This window comes from Notothenia coriiceps, unplaced genomic scaffold (assembly GCF_000735185.1).
Source record: "Notothenia coriiceps isolate Sejong01 unplaced genomic scaffold, NC01 NC01_scaffold00015822, whole genome shotgun sequence".
NCBI lineage: Eukaryota > Metazoa > Chordata > Actinopteri > Perciformes > Nototheniidae > Notothenia > Notothenia coriiceps.
Genome location: NW_011348523.1, coordinates 110,408 through 129,534, shown reverse-complemented (window position 1 = coordinate 129,534; position 19,127 = coordinate 110,408). Strand labels below are relative to the sequence as shown.

The following is a 19,127-nucleotide window of genomic DNA, read 5'->3' as shown; positions in this document are numbered from 1 at the left end:
GGTGATGTCTACAGTGATGTGCCTCCCCCAGACCGTAAAATAAACAGTAATAACTGACGTTCCCCTTTAAGAAAGAAGGGTGACCCGGGTCAGATCAGCGTTTGGGCATCGCTGCCATTCCACGTGTACTCCCTCCTGAGTCAGTGTCTAAAGTGTGTATCCAACTGTGCATGCCAGGCATATCTGGGTGCACACATGTGAACTCTCTGTGAATGTTTCTCAGAAAATATGCTGCTTAAATCCTTGCTCTGAAAATAAACCGCAGGGTCAACAAACTAGACGGACGGAACGAGGGAGTCGGTCCATGTGTGGGAGAGCAGGGGTTGTGGGGATAAAAAAAATGTCTTTCCCCTCTGTTTTCGTGTCTGCAGCAGGAACAGAACTCTCTGACTTCTTGGTGAACTATCCACTGTGTATCATGAGGAGGACACAACATTTGGTTTGGTAGAAGCTCAGCTCAGGACGGAAGTTTGTCCTCGGGGGGGGAGTTGCCCTTGGGAGTCAAGGATCTGGAGGTCACTCAAGACAAGCTTGTTAAATTCAACACCCACCAATGGAGAGCCTATGTGCAGGAATGAGCAGCATCTAAAAGCAAACAGGCTTTCTGGAAGAATGCAGACGTTTGTTACTTGAAGTCATTAATCATATTAAAAACAAAAATAAGATTGTCAGTGTTAGCTGCAAAACAATAAATCACTCCCAACAACTACTGTGACAAGTGTTATCTTCCAAAAGGAGAATAACAAGAAAGGGGCTTAGAGACTGAGGTTCTGTGAGCAAACTGCTCACGACAAGAATGCTAACATTCTCACAGTGACAGTGCATGCTGAGGTCTGAATCTACATGAAATGCTCCCTATTCTTATTCAACCTGCTAATATTTACTCAGCATTAAACAAAGAATAGGAGCTACAGCTGACACCTATGTGAATGTTGGTATTTTGGAGGTATTAAGTCTCATACTGAATTATTTGACATAGTTTTGACCTGAAGTGGAAAAGTTTGGGGGGTCAACATATTCAGAACATATTAGGCCTGTGCAATATCCTTGAATGTCAACAAGATGTTGAAATATTATAATGGATAAACAAACACTTAAATGCTGGTCGCACTTGATTAAAAGTCAGAGGATTCCCAACATTATAAGAATATGAAGTATTTGAAGCAGATACCATGGAATACAAGCCAGTATTTGTCAAGATGTAGACTAAAGTGGTGGACCATTCAACATTACTATCCCTCGAGAGCTACAAACGTAGCCTGGTCATGGCTTGTTTATGTGCTGCCACCTAGTGTTAGTTTACAAGAGTAACACACAAGTCAAATGTATGCCTTAACTCGACTACAGGATAAATCCCTAAATGTTATCTTTAAAAGAGGAAAAGTTGCCTACTTAACCTATATACATGTGACTTTTGTAAGTTTAATCTATCATGCTTTGGAACGTTTTAGCAGAAATCCTGCAGCAAAAACGATTACTGAAAATATGCTGTTCTTTGCATTATGGGAAATGTAGTTTCCCCAGGTTGCCCTTTCAGAGCTTGACAATCGACCCCTTAAAACTGAAAACCCGGATATCTCATCTCTTGTAAACCCCCCAGCTTTACACTAGTATTAGTCCACAGTTTTAACACAACAAAGGTTTGGTTGTCAGAAAACAAGAACAAAATAATGTAGGCAATTTTTCTAAGATATTCTTTATTGACAAAAATGCATGACCGGTGCAAAAATGAACAAAGACAATGTGTTTTGTGCTTCTTTCTGTGTTACGAAAAAACAACATTATCCAGTGTAAGCCAGTTTTTGGCTTAAAATGAAAAAGTGAATGATCGTACATAGGCTGCTGGGATGGATTTCGTATGGCCGGCAGCTCAGTATTGTTTTGCAGTTATCTTAAGGCCACTGATATGAATAAGGAGGTCAGAGCAGACCTGTAGACTACACACAGACACACACATGCACACAAGGACGTCCAAAATTCCGATCAAATGTCTTTCGAGGACATCAAGTCCCTGAAGGGGAAGCTAGTTCACAAAACATCATATTACAAAAACACGTATCCTCATTTTTTCACATTTACAGCGTGTGGCCTTGTCCTGGATCTATAACATGTAAATGATGCCTTAGCGGATATACATTACTCAAAAATAATCATCTATATTAAACAGACATTTTACAAATAAGTTGACTGAAATATCTTTGTTTTCTTTAATGTAGTTGATTTGAACTCAAACCAACTGGAAGCTTGTGATGTATTTGGTGAAAACTATATGTATACCACTGAAGGGAAACTGAAATGGAACTTAAATAAGTAACTCAAGTAATACCACTTGTTATCCCTGCATTACTTAATTACTTATTGAGGATTGAGGAGATCCTGACTGACATGCTGGCATTGACAGGTTCTGAAGTCAGGAAGTAAGCAACTGGTCCAACATTACGTTGTAAAATCCTGAACATGGCAGCTTGCAATTATTAGAGAAGTGTGACTGGATCCACTTGCATTTAATAAGCCTTGTGACAAAAGTTTTCAGATCAAGATAAAAAAAAGAGTTTTAGTTTGTTCTGGTCCCATGCTGCTCAGCTGAGTCTTTGTGTCTTACAGCGAGGTTTCCTTGGACTCTGGCATGACTGGCTTGAAGGTCAAGATCTCTGTGAAGGTATGACCTAAAGAAAGAAGCACAGTGCTGATCATTAAAACATACACCTCTTATCTCACAGCTCCCTTTCTCTTTCAGCCTCCATTTCTTTTGCTCCCTTGCACCATTATCAGTCCCTGCCTCCCCGCCATCCTTACGTTTCCACTGGTCCAGGGGCTGGTCTGTGTTGTCTAGCGAGTGGTCGTATGGCTGTGCTTCCGTCTCCTCCTCTGGTTCTCTGAACTCAGTAAAGTAAGGCAGCATGAGGGCCTCAGCAGCCGTTGCCCTGCTCTCCGGATCCAGCAATAACATGCGCTCCAGCACTGACACGGCTGAGGAGAGAGTGGAAACTTGAGGTCAAATCACAGTTTTACTGTCGAACTGAAGATGGATCAAATGAAAAAAGGCTGAGCCAAGCCTACCTTGTGGATTATTTGTGGAAAAGGCTTTCTGAGGGTCTTTCTTTTCCAGTTTTGGGAGGCTTTTGATGTAGCATTTGGCCTAAGAAAAGAAATTAATGTATTTAATGCAACATAATCCCACTGATTTAACTCCATTTTGCTTTTAATTCTTTTTGCGGATCGGGGGCATGATTGGGGGCTACAACAAAATCAGGGAGTTTATCTTTAAAGGGACAGTTCATCTCTCAATAAAAAGTAAACTACACCCACCAACCATATCACTGAGCAAAAGGAAGGGCACATCTACTCAGACAAGAAGCTCTCTTAAACTCTTCCAAACTGCAATGTTACAGCTCAGCCGAGGAGGACGCCATTAATGTTAACATCTCACACTCTAAGGAGCATGAACCTCTTGTGTTGCAAACTTCCTTTGAAGCGCAGTTTGGTAGAAAGAAAATAGTTTCTACATGAAAATTCATTCATCATTTCTGGAAAGAGACAGCGCTGTTTTTGTGTTGTATTTTTTTTGGCGCTTTGAGTACAACAAGCCAAGTGCCGTTTAGTTCCATCAGTCGAGAGGAGGAAGATGTATCTGCGGGGGATATCCTTAAGTCTGAAAATGTTGCCAAAACTATTTACATTGTTAAAAAGCACAACAGGTGAGAGGAAAAATATGTGTTTAGTATTTTGGGCTGAACGGTCCTTTTAAGTTCCTGTGTGTTGTATAATGTGTACTCACATCCTCAGATTGTAGTTTTGATATAAATTCCTGAGTTGGCGTTCCTGTGAGCTTCATGATCTCACTCAGCTGATCCAGATCTGAGGACCAGGGGTCAAGGGGTCAAATGGGATTAGTCACACAAACATTTTTTAAATAATCCAAGATTTATGTTGAGTCTGCAAAAATATAAACTGAAAAGGTTCAGTGTGGTTAAAGGATACGGTCGCTGCCTTTAAAAAGAGGTTTTCCTTGCAGCATCTCTGCCATGATGCAGCCCACAGACCAAATGTCCACTGGGAAAGAAGGAGAAAAAAAAACACATTTTAGAATTTCTGATGCCTTCTTAAGGGATTTCAAATAACAGTGCATTGTGGGCCAGGGGCCAGCAGCAATATGCAGTACCTAAAGAAAGCAGCAATAAAAGGTGATGTGTGGTTGAGTGGGTTGTATTTACTATTACCATTTGACTTTAACAAACAAAGAAGTTTTTTAACACACGTACCCAAGAAAATGTAACATTTTGTAGCTTCTAGGAGGGATTTCAGAGAAAAGTCATGAAAGAGGAATGCACTGAAGGCCTCAATAGACCAGAATGTACTGCAATCATAGTCTTTAGCAAGGAATCAAAGTAACTGAGAACAAGACTCAGCCTGTTGACGGCAGGTGGTAAAGGTAATTCTGGGATATGTGGTAAATCACTTGCTAAGGCAGACCCCTTTGCCTGAGGACAAGTGCGAAAACTTCAACAACTAAGTCATGCAGCATCTTCTAACAGAACATGATTCAGCGCTAATTGGCACCACGGAAGATGACACATCGTTGAAAGATGAAAGAGAGTTTTCTCTTTAATTAGCTCTTCATTACCCGTCTGAGTGTAGTGCATCCAGCTCAGGATGACCTCTGGGGCTCTGTACCAGCGAGTCACCACGTACCCCGTCATCTCGCTGTCCGCCTGCCGCGCCAAACCAAAGTCCAGGATCTGACAGGACACGCAGTGAAACACAGCAGCATTTACATATTGCTTATAATGAGCTAACACGTCTGGTCATAAGACTGTAGGAACTTGTCAAAAAATGCGCAATGACATTATGGGCAATGCAATTAGGATTTTTATAGTTTTGAATATTCCCTTTTAAAATGTAACTCCGTCAAATGAACATCTTAAAATGAAGACACATGTTGTTTGTTTGGGTTATCACAGTGTGTCACTGTACCTTGAGCTCACAGTCTTGGTTGATGGCGAGATTTCCTGGTTTAAGATCCTGCAAAAATGAATGTGAAAAAATTGTGTGAAGAGAAAAGCAAGAGGAAACTTAAATACTGTAAATGAGTAGGGCATAAGATCACACAGGAAGCAACTATTACCAATAAGATAATGTGTGAACGGGCTGTCATAGATTTTCACTACAAATTATTGTGGACAAAAAGAAGTACCTGAAAATTACATTATTTTAGAGAATTTAAAGGTCCCATGACATGGCCATTTCTACTGATCATAATTCCATTGTTGAGGTCTACTAGAATAGATTTATATTGTGCAATTTTCCAAACTCACATTGGTTTCTCATACAGCATCTCTGTATAGTATGTGTATTCACTCTCTGTCCTAAACGGCTTGTTGGAGCTCCTGCACCCCCTCCCTCCCTGTGAGCCCAGTGTGCTCTGATTGGTCAGCTCGCCCACTCTGTTCTGATGAGTCCACCACCGTTACAGCGGGAACATCAGTGATTATTTGTTTCAATGGCGTTTGTTAGCAACCAGAAAATGACACCAGTAATGACAAACAGATGAGAATGCTGCGTGGGGTCTGGGTGTTGGCGGGACGTTGCGCGGCTCGCTGCTGCGAGGAGCGGACAGTGTGAGCTGGGATACTGGTGTGGTTTCCTGGTTGCCGCGTGGGCTCGGCAAGACAGCGAGACACAGCGAAACCCAGCCCGAGCACACACACTCAAACACCCGCAGCCTGGCGGGACGCGGCGAGGCTGTGTGCGGCCTTGCCGCGTGCCGCCGTCTTATTAAATCCCCGGAGCTGCAGCTGTGAAAAGATTGAGTGTGTGCGTGTGAGGAAGTCCGCTGATTGGTCCAAACGGCTCCGCGGACGTAACAAAACTGCTCCGTGGATTAGTCCATTTGGACCAATGGGTCCATTTGGGTCGTTGTTAGGTCACTTAGTACCAGGAAGAAAAAGAAAAATCTCCAACGAGGCGTTCTGGGGCAGCATAGACAGGTGTTTTCTGTGTTAGAGTTGTACCTGCTACAGGGTGTACTTTAAGGGTTTGTGACTTTGCAGACCGTTTACATGCATAAAAAGCTACATAACACACAAGGGGACGGGTAATAACCGGAAAAGCATGACATGTCACCTTTAAAGTAAATGTTGCAGTAGTATTGCTGGTACTTTATCTGTTTGGTCAATATCTGTTTATTGTGCATTTAATCTCTTTTATGGAAATGTTTATATAAAAAAGTGAACAAAACGAGCCATAACATGAAAGGACAGGGACATTTGACGAAACTGAATTGATATATATTATTGATGTATATTGTAGCCCTATTATAAAAGCAACCATTATCTCACACGGATGTATGGATGTAATGGATGTATATGAAATAATAAAATACTTACCCTGTGAATTATACCAGCAGAATGAATATACTGTAATAAAAGAATAAAACAGGGATTTAAGCAGAAAAAATAAACTCAAGTTTTAAAGGAATAAATAGTTCCCAATGTACGATCAAAGTAGAGCTCTCCACCTTCAGCCCTTTGAGCATCTGATACACCAGATACTGAATCTTCTCTTCTGACAGCTTCTGCAGCTTCATCAGCTTCCCCAGGTCTGTCCCCATGAACGGCATCACCAGGTAACTTCAGGAAGAAGGAAACATGATCAACAGGATGCAACTTTGAAATATCTTCAACATTTATTTACAGTAAAATACACCACAACATCTATTAACAGACTGTCATACAGTCAACACCTCCAAATCACATGCATTTTTGCTAAAGAGCTACTATTTAAAACAGTTCCACATAAACGTGTTTGAAGCGTGCCTTCACAAGCGTTAGACTGTTTATGCCATTAGTGTTTTTTTATTTTTAAAAACACTTTATTTATTGGTTTTTCCTACACATAACACAATAACAGGAGAAGATACATTCCATTTGCGTTTTAAGAGGTTTAAATAAAAATGCATGTATTTGGGAAGTAGTGAGTATACAACTGGATAATAGGACTTGGATTTTTCTTCAAATGTTCTTCTCAAGGGATGATAATTGATCCTTTCAGGGGTCATTTTGGGGTGTGAAGTATTGATTTAATAGCTAGCTGCTGTGCTACAGTGCCAGAAGCATAAAGAAGACTTACAAATCATGAAACCTGTCCAGAGAGAGGTCAGCAGTAAACACATCCAATAGTCCGATCACCTGCAACAGACAGAAATACACAATTTATTACACCAGTGGAGGTTTTGTCTTTAGTACAAACTGTAAAAATACAATATTTAAAAAAGCCTGATTATGCTGACTCACATTTTCATGTTTCATGTGTTTGAGGAGCCTCAGCTCCCTGTATGCCCGCTTGGCAAAGAGCTCCGACTGGAAAGGCCTGTACAGCTTCTTGATCGCCACTTTGGTTCCTGTTCTGGAGTCCACTGCTGAGCTGAGGGTGACAATAAATCAGAGGGTGTGACACAGCACATTTAATATCTTACACTGAACTGACTGATGAGGAAATAAATAATAATCCAATTTGAATATTCTGTCACTGTGGAAACAACTTTGCTCTGATATGAATCTGAAAAAGGTACACAGTATCTTTCTTGTCTAACAGAGGTGGGAGAAGTACTCAGATATTGTACTTGAGTCAGTAGAAGTACCACAGTGTAGGAATACTCTGTTCCAAGTAAAAGTCCTGAATTCAAAATGTTACTCATGTAAGTACAAGAGTATTAGCATCAAAATACACTTAAAGTACCAAAAGTAAAAGTACTCATTATGCAGATTGGTCCATTTCAGAATAATATATATTATATGTTTTGATTATCAAAAGCTGGTAGTATACTGCAGGGTAGCTTGTGAATTTACTCCAGGTGTAACTAAAGTCTGATTTAAGTGTTGATTGTATTTCACATCATTAATACAAATCTGACAAGTAACTAAATGTATTAAATTAATACAGAGTAGTAAAAGTATACACTTTACTTCTGAATTGGAGTGGTGCAAAGGAACAAAGTAGCATACATTAGAAATACTCAAGTAACGTACAGATATCTCAACAGCTCCTTAGTTCCTTCCTACTTCTGTGTAATAGCATACTTCCTTCATTTTACATGCACCCTTGTCACTTGCACTTTTTTTATTTCTTAAAGTATATTGTCGGTTGACTCGTGAAAGGAGTTTTAATTGCCAACAAATACTCTGTAACTGACAATAACACCTTAGACTCTTCGGATCAGGCCCGCACACAAGCTTGTTTCATATCCCAACAATATCTCGGAGTTGTTCATGTGTTATTAAGTTGTATTGAGTCCTCGGGGCAGTAGGACCCGCCCCCAGAGTTAATCATTGATAACAAAGGAGCCGCATGCTGCGAGACGCACAAAGGTGCAAACAAAGCTGCTTTTCATTGTTGTGTGTATCCCTAAACTCGGGTTGTGAGTGCACCTATTTCACCCGGAACCATGCACCCATGTGCTCTTCATAATTAAAAACCTTTCAGAGGTGGCTAAAGATGACAGGAAGTCTACGGTAAAGCGAAAGGTATCATGTGCAAGTGTCTCCATCATATAAGGAAGTGAAGCAGCGTGTGTTCAGCGGAGCGCAGATACTTTTCTTTTGTTTGGCTGTGGCACAGAGCTTCTGCCTGCATGGCACCATCTGTTCCGTCCCTTTCTTTGTTACACTGCTCCCCACTCACCCCGCATTACGATCAGAGTATAACTCGTCTCCATGTAACGCATAATTCACTCACCATACTGTCCCGTAAGCGCCGGTCCCCACCTGCCTCAGCTCCCGGTACCGATCCGGTACTTCCCATGACGTTTTGTTGACTTCTTGGCGGTAATAGCCGGGTCTCACTCGCTTAGACATGCTATATATAAAAAGTAAACAAAAAAGTATTGTAGAGGCTCTTCCTTTGTTGTTGTGTCTACTGCGACGCTACACACCCAAGTCCCAGATCCCACCTATGCGCTCACCCTAGATCAGTGCGCAGCTCTGCGTGTCAGCCGCTAAGGGCGCACCCTGAGGTCACCCATAGCCACTCCCGAGTCTTGCGGGAGGCCTGGAATTAAAGGTGAACGGGAGAATGGAATGTGCGAGTAATACGAGACTCGACTGACGACAACAACATTACCTTGAAACCGTTTTGTAAGTGCGCACAGTTTGGAGAGCAGCGTTTCGCACATGCGCTGGGTTTGAGTGGCAGCGATTAGCATGTTCCACGTTGTTTGAGCATGAGTAAAATGAGAAGATTTGAGAGACTTGCTGGGACATGAGTGTTTCTGACGCCTTGGGCTGTAAACACTGATAGGTGGTTACATAAATACTACTCTGTGACAGACTTCCAGGAAACAGAACAAGGAAACTGTGGCGTTATGTACAAACTTGTGTCACATTGTGTAAGCTTAGTCCATGTGACATTTACACACAGAAGACACGTTTCAGGATGTTTTTGTGTGCAGTAATCCAATTATGTTATGTAACACAGAAACATAAAAAGTTCTTTAAATGAATAAAAAAGCTATGTGAGGTCTGTATTTGTATTAAGGCTATTGTTAAGGAAGAGATTAAACATATTTCATAATTTTGAAGGAAAAATAAAACTCTGGAACTAATCCTCATTGGGTTTCAATTTGTCAGTCCAGCTTTTTTTGACTTATAAAATCATTTTTATTGACAAACTAACACAATAACCCTCTTTCAGATATGGCAAACTATTATTAGCGCTGAGGCATCACGGTTAAAACAAATTCATGAATTAGGGTCACATTTATGCCACATACTGCAATAAACTTCACCTTAGAACGTTTTATTTTCAAAACCCGATTTCTACTTTGCTCGACAGTCGTCTCTAGGTTATAAAGTGGTGCTGTGACAATGGAAAAGGCAAATGTTTCTACAACAGGAGAATATTGTGCATGTTTATCAACTGCGGCTTGTTGGATCATAACCATTCACACAAATACATTCCTAAAATCATCATATCTCTCTCTCTCTCTCTCTCACACATGTTGTTTTTTGGTTTCTTTTGAGGTGACACCCCACAGTTTTTCAGAGTCAGACAGGTCACTGAAGGACTTGATGCCCGAGTCGTCATTAATACCTAAACAAATCCCAAGCAGGCAGGGAACGATCTGATTGGCTTCTTAGTGTAGTCACAGTTTTTCTTCAAAAATGCATTTTGATGCATTTTCAAACTATTATTATTTTGTGCCATTCATGTTTATTGGTCATGTTTTTGCCACCATTAATGCGTCTTGCATTCAAGGGGATCAGCAAAAACACTCATCGAACCAAATTTCTTATATATAGATTACTTTTGATGTTAAAGCCAATCATATATAAGAAGGACTTTAAATCCATTGTCCTGCAATCTTCAGTTACAGAGACAAGCTTTTCATATAACCTAAGCATATATCATATTTGTATTTGCTTTTGTGCACCAATTAATCTCCCTGTCTGCCTTGTAAGAGTTGGGTAACCTGTGGGGTGTCGCGCCTCATGCTAACTTCCAAGACGCTGCCTGCCCAAGTAATAAAGAGTTGTACAGACATAAACATATTTAAAACGCCTTATACCTCTCTCATTATTTTAGGCAGGAAACAATCAAGGAAGTTATTACGAAGATCATGTGACACAGATTTCATTGGCCCAGGTTGGGGGCTTGCTGTCGTAGGGAACAGGAGTTCTGGCTGTTGATGAAGATGAAGATACCGCCGCTGCCGCCGCCTCCTGCTGCTGCTGCTGCTCCTCCTCCTCCTCCTCTTCTTCTTCTTCATCCCGCTCCCCCTGGTCGGTGGTCTGGCCTCGGCCCACCCAGGCAGGACTCTCCAGCCCGGGCTGTGAAGAGAAAGGCTTCTGCAGAACTTTGAGGACCCGCTGGACCTGTAGCACAGAGAGGAAGTGAGAGCAGGTGAACACCCTGAAAGTGAAACACTAAAGGGAGCAGAGGAACTGAGGGTAACTTAAAGATCACCTATCATGCTATTTTTAGGCAATAGCATAGGTCTCAGATATGTAGAAATATATAAAAAACATGTCTATGAAGTGTTTTGCTCAAAATACTGGGGACACATATTTATGTATAAAAGACATAAAAAAGTGCATTTAGCATGATAGGTCCCCTTTAAAATGGATAGTCTGAATGTTTGTGAGTAGGGTCAAATTAGGTAGTCAAGTTAGATGGCGGTCAACATGCTTGGTGAACACACAAAAGCTGACCATATTGGACTGTTGCTGCTGTGGTCAGGGGAAGCAGCAACATGTATTTGATCCACCTAAAACAATCTTTATCAGTGTACACTATATTTAGAATATTTAAACTGCTTTATCTTGCCTAGAGACAACTTTACAATCCGTGTTTCTGAAGGGGAACTGAAGCTGTTGTATCCATCTATACTCTTTTCAAAGCAACCCTTTTTACTTTGCAGAACCAAGGGATTAGTGGCTTTCAGCATAGATTAATACAATTGCTTTATTTCCTCATCAGAAGTAGCTGTCTGACAGCAAGGTAAAGCAGTGCTAAATATAGCATAAACTTTACAGATTATTTTGGTGAGCTTTTTTTAGCTGGTGAAAATAAGTTTCTGATGCTCACATCCAAAGGTCTTAAAGCAACTCTAGGATATATATTGAATATGTTTAAGTACCTCATACAAAATCAATTAAAAACAACCAAACTATCCCTTTAAGTGTCAAAAAGAAGACAGCCCCAAGCCACTCTTATGGCAAAATGGTAGTAAAATGTCATTCATATGGCTATTTCATATTTATTCATGCTATCATTGAGCTGTGTTAACAACCAATATGTAGCAGCAGGAGCAACCTTCTCCAGGCTGTTCACAAAGCATGAATAACTTAATAGTCGTCTACAAAAAAATGTTTTACTATATGAAAGAATAGTGTCCTGGAACTTTCTTCTTTCCCACCAAAGAGCTTTTTGAGTCCAGTGCTACCGATGTTTTTATGTTTTTGAATATCTCCTTAAATGTATTGTAATCTTTGCTTTGCTACCCTGAAACTACTAGCAATGCAAAAATGGAGGTCCTGTATAAAAACGTTTTTTCCAGTAACATAGTTATTCTAAACTCTAATTTAATCTAATCTAATTTAAACTTAAACAAAGATAAGTTAATTTGACATTCAGGGTTTCAAGTTTTTCAACCAAAAGGTCAAAAGCATCACAGCGGATCTAAGCCTGACCTCAGAGAAGTCTCCATTTTCAGCAGCCTCAATTGCATTCTGGGCGATGTAGTTCCTGAGTACCACGCGAGGGTTGGTGCTGTCCATCACCCTCACCCTCTCCTCTTGCAGCGCCCTCACATCGCTCTGGCCCTCCAGCTCCCGTGCCAGACGCTTCCTGAGGGGGTGATAACACATAACAGTCAGAGGGTGGAGCCATGTCGGACTCAACAGCCCGTTTCCTCTTCTTTCTGTCTGTCTGTGTGTGTCCCCCCCCCCCTATCAGTCACACTTCCACCCATCACCATCCACCCACCAACAAATCTCTTATCCTCTTCCTCCACCTTCTACTCCTTGTTTCATATGCCAGCTGTTGTTCTTACTCATCATTTCCTTCACATACCTCGCCTTTTCCCCCTCTCTCTGCGTAGTAATGTTCCCCCTCACCTATAGCGTGTGATCCAGCCGCTCCAGTCCTCCGCATGTTTGCTTTGCAGCTCTTCCTGGCTGGTCTCCATCAGGCCTTTCAGTTTGCTGAGTATCTCCAACTGCCTCGCAATTGTCGCCCTGTCTGAGATCATCTGGAACAGCGCTGGGTTGCTCTGAGCCATGGAGAGCAGCATGGCCAGCTCACTGTCAACAACAGGCAGAAATCACAACGGTTAGAATCTTTATTGGCCTGTTGGAGAAAGCAGAGGAGCGGTGCAGCCAGCACAGGCAATCAAGGTTTTAACTGTGGTTAGAAACGTAATCTGAGGCAACAAGGTGAGCTGAACAAAGACACGATTATTTCACTGACGAGACCAACATGCATAAAATAAAGATTTGGTAAGGCAGGAAATCAGATTAAAAGTGTAACTAATTTCTCTAAATCTGATGTTTACAATGTTCCCTTAATAGCGGCTAATAATACCAGGCATAATTAAGAGCCTTCCACACATTAATGTGAACCACTGATGCCGGCAAAGTGGTGAGCCTCAGGACGCAACCTAGTGAGCCACACTGGTACTGCAAAATGTGAAATCAAACTTATTTTTTCCATTATCTACATTTTAGTCATTAATATTTTAATTAACAATGTTAAATGCATTATTTTAATGACCAGTTACCAGAAAATGATGGTGATTAATTAAAAGATAAATAAATATTACATTCTATTACTAATCACCCTTAAAATCTCAGCTGCGTTTTACTTCCATTCTGTGATGTAACGATATCGCCAACACAGAGTGTGGTTGTAAAATATGTCATGCTCACCGTGTATCCATAGTGGGTTTGTTGGCAGCCTTGAGCTCCTCTAAGGAGGCGCACTGCTGCAGCAGGAGCTCTGTGGCCTTCCTCACGAGCTCCTCTTCCTCTTCACCCTCAGTGGGACAGGAAATCTGACTCAAGCTACGGAAGGTGTTGGTGAAGTCAGCTCCTGCAGCACGGGGACAGAAAAGCGATTCAAGTGATTGATGGAATATGTTTCATTACAGCAATGTGTGTATACATTACATCCTCAAACCTTTTGCCTCTAAAATAAAGAAAGCTCTCTCATCTGACTATTACTGTGTAATTAGCTTGTAGCAATAAAGCGGTTGTTAAGATAACAGTTATATTTGGAAATTAAATATTTGTATCATACCACTGAAAACTCATCTCTTTCGACACCACTTCGAGCAATGCAATGAAAAAAAAGCACCAAAAAAAGCACTTCGATACTAACTAAGCACTTATATAACAAAGCACTTACATACTAACTAAGCACTTATATAACAAAGCATTTACATACTAACAAAGGACTTATATAACAAAGCACTTACATACTAACTAAGCACTTATATAACAAAGCACTTACATACTAACTAAGCACTTATATAACAAAGCACTTACATACTAACAAAGGACTTATACTAATAAAGGACTGGCTTATCTAAAGCCAGTTGAGTAGCACTTGAAATGTTTGGCTCTATGAAACCTGATGTACTTATATGATTCTGTTTTCTTCAAGGTTGTATCTTCTTGGTCGAATGTACTTATTGTAAGTCGCTTTGGATAAAAGCTTCAGCTAAATGGAATGTAATGTAATATCAATAAAACATATATTATATAATGAAACTAATCTAGTGCCTCGTAAATCCACAATCAAATTACTGTTTCCTCCCCTGTCTACACTAGTATTTTGAGGGTTTCTTTCTGTAGATATATGGTTATTCTTCATTCTTTTGATCAAAGTAAATGTGCAGAGAAAATGTGATATCGTGGCAGCCCTACTAGCAGATATATAGTGATTATCCACTCATATCCCACCTGTGTTGTGCATGGTCTGCAGCAGCTCTATGATCAGGATCTCATCCTCCGGCTCGTCCTTCTTCAATAAGCCCAGCTTCTTCCTCATGGTCTCCAGGTAGAAGCCGTTGTACAGATCGAGGTACTCATCCACAACTTCCTCAGCCCGGTCCGGTGGCAGCTCTGGAGCGAGAGCCTCCGCCAGCTTCACCAGGTTCCACCTGCAGATAGCCGGCTGCGCCTGGTAGGAGTATCGGCCGGAGTTGTCAGAAGCGTTGCAAATGAAATTTGGATCAAACCTGAGAAGAAAAGGAAAGTAGAGTTTTATAATTAGACTGTAAACATCCAGAAATATGTGTATTATGATGTCCTGATTCCAAACTACTTCTACAGTCCTCTCCAAAAATATTGGAACAGCGAGGCCAACTCCTTTATGTCCAAAACAGTTCCAATAGTTTTGGAGGAGACTGTATATAGGTTGTCGCAGAAAAGATAAACAGGTCCTTTGACTCAAATATTAAATAACCATTCAGGACCAACAGAATTTGACTAATTGGACAAAACAACTCGCAAATGTCTAACCTGTCCATGAATCCATATGGACCGTAGTCCAGCGTGAGCCCCAGGATGCTCATGTTGTCCGTGTTCAGGACTCCATGGCAGAAACCCACACACTGCCACTGAGCCACGAGTCGAGCCGTGCGCAGCATCACCTGCAAACAGGGAGGAGAGAGTCATCTAACATAAGAGGGGTGAACAGAATATCCAGAACCATCTGAATACATCCACTGGGAAGTATGCATGATGTGATTCATTACTAATTAAATAAGGAAAATGTCATCCAGAGTTTAATGCCTTGTTATTGTCCTAATCTCATAGGTCACAGTGACTCAGCAGATTCTGTTATTGAACCACCCACAGCAGCTTAACAGGATAAGAGGATCCAAGCGTTCTTGGCTCCAAAATGTAACGTGAAGCTGGCAGCCTGCTGATTTGATTAAACCTTTGGAAAGATTTCATTCTTTATTCAAGTGCCAGTTTCCTGGCTGGAATGGGTATGCTGTCAGTTGAGAGAGTGTGCCCTGACCTCTCTGAAGAAAGCCACGTTCCTCTCCACCCTATCTGGGTGATTCCGCTGGATCTCAGGGTAAAACATCTCAATGACATAATCCATCATCTGACTTCGGATCTCATGACGTCCATAGCTGGGGCCCTGACGGCCCGTAGATTCATCGGCCTGCTTGAAGATCTCAAAGGATCCGAACCTGCTCAGAGAACGCACATTTTAAATAAACAACTCAGGTGTGTGCATCTAAAGAAACTATGATAGATGAAAGGGGGACAACAGGGCCTCACCTGAGGAAGGTGGGGGCAATGCGGAGGACCACAGAGCATCTCTCGTTACGAGGGTTCCCGCTGTAGTACACATCTCGTACAACCCTGCTGTCAGAGGTGACTACGGAGCCTGCTCTGGTGGTGGGGACACCCAGGAAGAACATCACCTCACTGCACAGGAACTCTCTTATACTGGAGCGCAGGACCTTACGTCCGTCAGCTTGTCTATGGAGCACAGAAAAGACAGAAAAAAACAATGTTCCTGATTATACAGATAGTAATATAGGTCGTTTGACAATTTTCAATATACTCATTAGGATTATTATATTTAGCTGACACTCTAATCTTAAATTAGTCATATTTGTGCAATTAACTAGGGATACATATCAGACCAGCAAGAATCCTATAAGTAAATTAGCTTCCAATAACTTGTTTGGTGCTGTCGAAATTTTTTATTTGTATAGAAAAAAGGGAAAGTCTCTCAGCATTTTTCTTTTGTAATCTGTGGTGTATTTCATTAAAATGGTAAAGGAAAAATTATTCTGCTAACACAACACAAACTGACACAGTAACACCTCCCGGTTTACCTGGAAAAAGGAGTCTTTCCAGCTCCTTTCACCTGAATCTCCCATCGGCCGCTCGGGTTTTCCCGGAGCAGGTCGGAGTCTTGGCCGGGAGGGACCTTCACCTCGCCCAGGTAGATGGCCGCCCCGTCGCCCAGCTGCCCGGCGAACTGGCCGAACTGGTGTCCGCAGTAGCAGTGAGCGGCGGTCTCGGAGCCCGGCATGACTCTTGACCCGCTGAGGTACTCCGGCCCGAGCGGGTCGGTCATGACCTCCTCTCCGTTCAGCCCCAACAGTGCGAGAGCTTCGTGAGACACCGCCACGAAGCGAGGCTTGGTCACCGGCTGCGGCTTCACCCGGGAGAAACACGCGCCATTCACCTGCCGCACCCCCGGCTCCTCGGACGAGTCCAGGGGAAGTTTCTTGAGCGCAACGTTGTCGAAGTCGAGCCTCTCCAGCGGGGACCGACTCAGCGCCAGACCCATGTCGGCCATCCCGGCCGTGCCGAGCAGCCTGCACGCGGACACACTGTGCTTAAAGATGCGAAAGTGTCCAAGCCGAGGAGCTAAATAAGCCATTCAAACAAGGCCATCTGTCTGGGTATGTTCACTGGCAGTGTTACGAAGTGGTGGTCACCTGTCCGGCTTTCATAATAGCTGCAATAAACTACAGCGGATGTTTGGTAATCGGACTGTGTTACATCAATACTTGTCCGGAAACAGGAAAGAAGGAACTATGTTTTACCGAAATTAAAACCAAATGACTATTATAACCCAGATGATGGCGCTGTTGAACTGATTACTATCATAATTGTATATGGATTATTATATTCAAAAACAGAAACCTCTAAATCTCTACCTTCGTTTCACCTTTGCGACATTTCTTTGTCTGTGTGTAGTCACTCATTTTAAAATGTATTTTCACCACAAAGCTGTACAGTATATGTTATTTTAATACATCAAAATGACTCGTCCATAGGAAACGTAATCCTTATTGAGTTCATTACAATCTTTGGGGCTAACATAATGAAGCAGGGTTTTAAAAAAAAAGTAAATATTTACTTAAATTCTTTAATAATTAATTGCAGAAGTTATGTTGTAATGTTTGGTTTAACAATGACAACACCACATTAGGATCTGGGGAAGTACGTTTTACGGAAAAGCCTGGCATTCAGTTTTCCCTTGACAATTCAAGCAATTAAACCTTTGGAAATGATGAAGAGACATATGTTTAAGTTTGACTGTTTTATGCTGCCAAGGGACCGAGAGGCATGACATAATCTGTTCCCGGTATCCTCCTCTCTAACTTGAGCAAAGTACTTGATTTATATATTGGAAGAACGGTTTTTACATGAGTTAGCTTAACTTGAGGAGGTCCCAATAATGTTTGTGGCACTACTTAATTTAATTCTAATATTAGTCCACTGGATCTAAACAATTCCAGTACTGTACATAAAATCATTTAACATTAAGATTGGAAATACCTTAAAAATCTATGTTGGTTTATTGCACTGCAACCATGTACAGTATATCGTCTTGGATTTATTGGGACATTTCTTACATAACAAAGCTCCCGGCATGTCATTTAGTTCATTTGTACACATGCAATAAGCAGCTCTGTATGGATACAGGTCAATGTTGGACCTGTATATACTGTATAAACTGTATATACTGTAAAGCCTCAGCAGATGAGGCAATCTGAGGGTCAAAGGCAGCAGTGATAGCAGTGTAAGGCTTTACCTCTCAACTCTGACCAATCTGAACGGTCCGTTTCCTTCATAGTAGTCAAAACATGTCCGTAACAAATGTCCACTCAGAAATCATCACGGTCAGTCCTCACCTTGAGCGAAACAAAATACTTGTGTTTCTTTTATCATCTCAATACCCATTGCTAATTTACAATCACACAGGCAAGTCATAATGCATAATTATATCATAAAAAGTACAAACAGCTGGTGTGCTGAATGACGTTCTCGTGGAATTTTTGAGAAAAGTCTTTCTGTAAAAGCATATTTATGTGTCACCGATGGAGCCAGTTAGAACCAACACATGAGGATACCTCATATTGGAGGTACAATCAATTATATAAATGTTATCAAGTGCGTTGCTCATCCTTAGGCACATTTATGCCTGTCCTGCGTCAGGTCCTAATGCATGTAAAAGTCATGAGTGTCATATCTGAAGCCAAGACAACAAAAGTCAATTTGGGGCAACGGTATTTATAAAATAGGCCTTATATAGAATTATATAAAGACAGTATATTAGAAAAATTGCATTGACCTGTGGTTGTTGTCTTTATAAGCTGCATTTAACACATTTTTGCCAGTCCATTCAGTACACCCTTAGCCCTTAGTGCTGAACCATGAGGCACTTATCTGTGCACATGGGAAACAAGTGTGTGTTATGTGTGTTTAAAGAATGGTGGATTTTAAAAATATTTAAGAAAATGATGGTCAGCCATCCAATTTAGAGATTTTCTTCATTTACCTTACACCATGAGGGTCACTTGCTGCTTCAGTCTTAGATTATATTAATGAGTAAAAGGAACGTTTTGACTGACTTGATATTTGACACTCTTTTCCTCTCCATATGCTTCATGTACCATAACAATCTCTTATAAAGTGCTGGACTTGAAATTGGAAGGAATAAGACAAATAAAAAGTGTGTGTGAGAAAATGTCTAATCCAGGCACCTGACTGATGATATATCTGTTGATAAGTTTCAAATAAAAACTCTATGTATGTAAAGTAAATATATTCAGAGGGAAATATTGGCCTTTGGAAACCTTACAAAAT

At 41.2% G+C, this 19,127-nt stretch overlaps 2 protein-coding genes across 2 annotated transcripts; both read right to left on the bottom strand.

The window, feature by feature from the left end:
- Nucleotides 1–1,687: 1,687 nt before the first annotated feature.
- mapk12a (mitogen-activated protein kinase 12a) lies at nt 1,688–9,218 on the bottom strand. Its single transcript, XM_010775590.1, has 13 exons — nt 8,960–9,218; nt 8,734–8,853; nt 7,293–7,422; nt 7,129–7,187; nt 6,518–6,629; nt 6,387–6,416; nt 4,975–5,022; nt 4,625–4,739; nt 3,982–4,053; nt 3,779–3,858; nt 3,061–3,139; nt 2,797–2,970; nt 1,688–2,666 (listed from the first exon to the last, which is right to left on the bottom strand). The coding sequence occupies exons 2-13, from the start codon at nt 8,850–8,852 to the stop codon at nt 2,599–2,601; spliced, it is 1,086 nt and encodes a 361-aa protein (XP_010773892.1). The 5' UTR covers nt 8,853; nt 8,960–9,218; the 3' UTR covers nt 1,688–2,598.
- Nucleotides 9,219–9,776: 558 nt separating this feature from the next.
- On the bottom strand, nt 9,777–18,281 carry selenoo1 (selenoprotein O1). The gene is made up of 9 exons (XM_010775591.1): nt 16,358–18,281; nt 15,792–15,995; nt 15,523–15,700; nt 15,018–15,148; nt 14,457–14,734; nt 13,422–13,584; nt 12,612–12,797; nt 12,186–12,342; nt 9,777–10,868 (listed from the first exon to the last, which is right to left on the bottom strand). Exons 1-9 carry the CDS (start codon nt 16,909–16,911, stop codon nt 10,611–10,613), a joined length of 2,109 nt encoding a protein of 702 aa, XP_010773893.1. The 5' UTR covers nt 16,912–18,281; the 3' UTR covers nt 9,777–10,610.
- Between the last annotated feature and the right edge of the window lie 846 nt (nt 18,282–19,127).

What these genes read in the sequence shown, in the direction of transcription:
- selenoo1 (XM_010775591.1), bottom strand. Translation starts at nt 16,911, where the DNA reads ATGGCTTATTTAGCTCCTCGGCTTGGACACTTTCGCATCTTTAAGCAC. An exon ending in GCAGACCATGCACAACACAG is followed by an intron (nt 13,585 to 14,456) that starts GTGGGATATGAG and finishes CCCGTGCTGCAG; the next exon opens with GAGCTGACTTCACCAACACC. An exon ending in GGCTGGATCACACGCTATAG is followed by an intron (nt 12,343 to 12,611) that starts GTGAGGGGGAAC and finishes TCACCCCCTCAG; the next exon opens with GAAGCGTCTGGCACGGGAGC.
- mapk12a (XM_010775590.1), bottom strand. Translation starts at nt 8,852, where the DNA reads ATGTCTAAGCGAGTGAGACCCGGCTATTACCGCCAAGAAGTCAACAAA. An exon ending in GATGCACTACACTCAGACGG is followed by an intron (nt 4,054 to 4,624) that starts GTAATGAAGAGC and finishes CTTCTTTCCCAG; the next exon opens with TGGACATTTGGTCTGTGGGC. An exon ending in CAAAACTACAATCTGAGGAT is followed by an intron (nt 3,140 to 3,778) that starts GTGAGTACACAT and finishes TTCTTTTCTTAG; the next exon opens with GCCAAATGCTACATCAAAAG.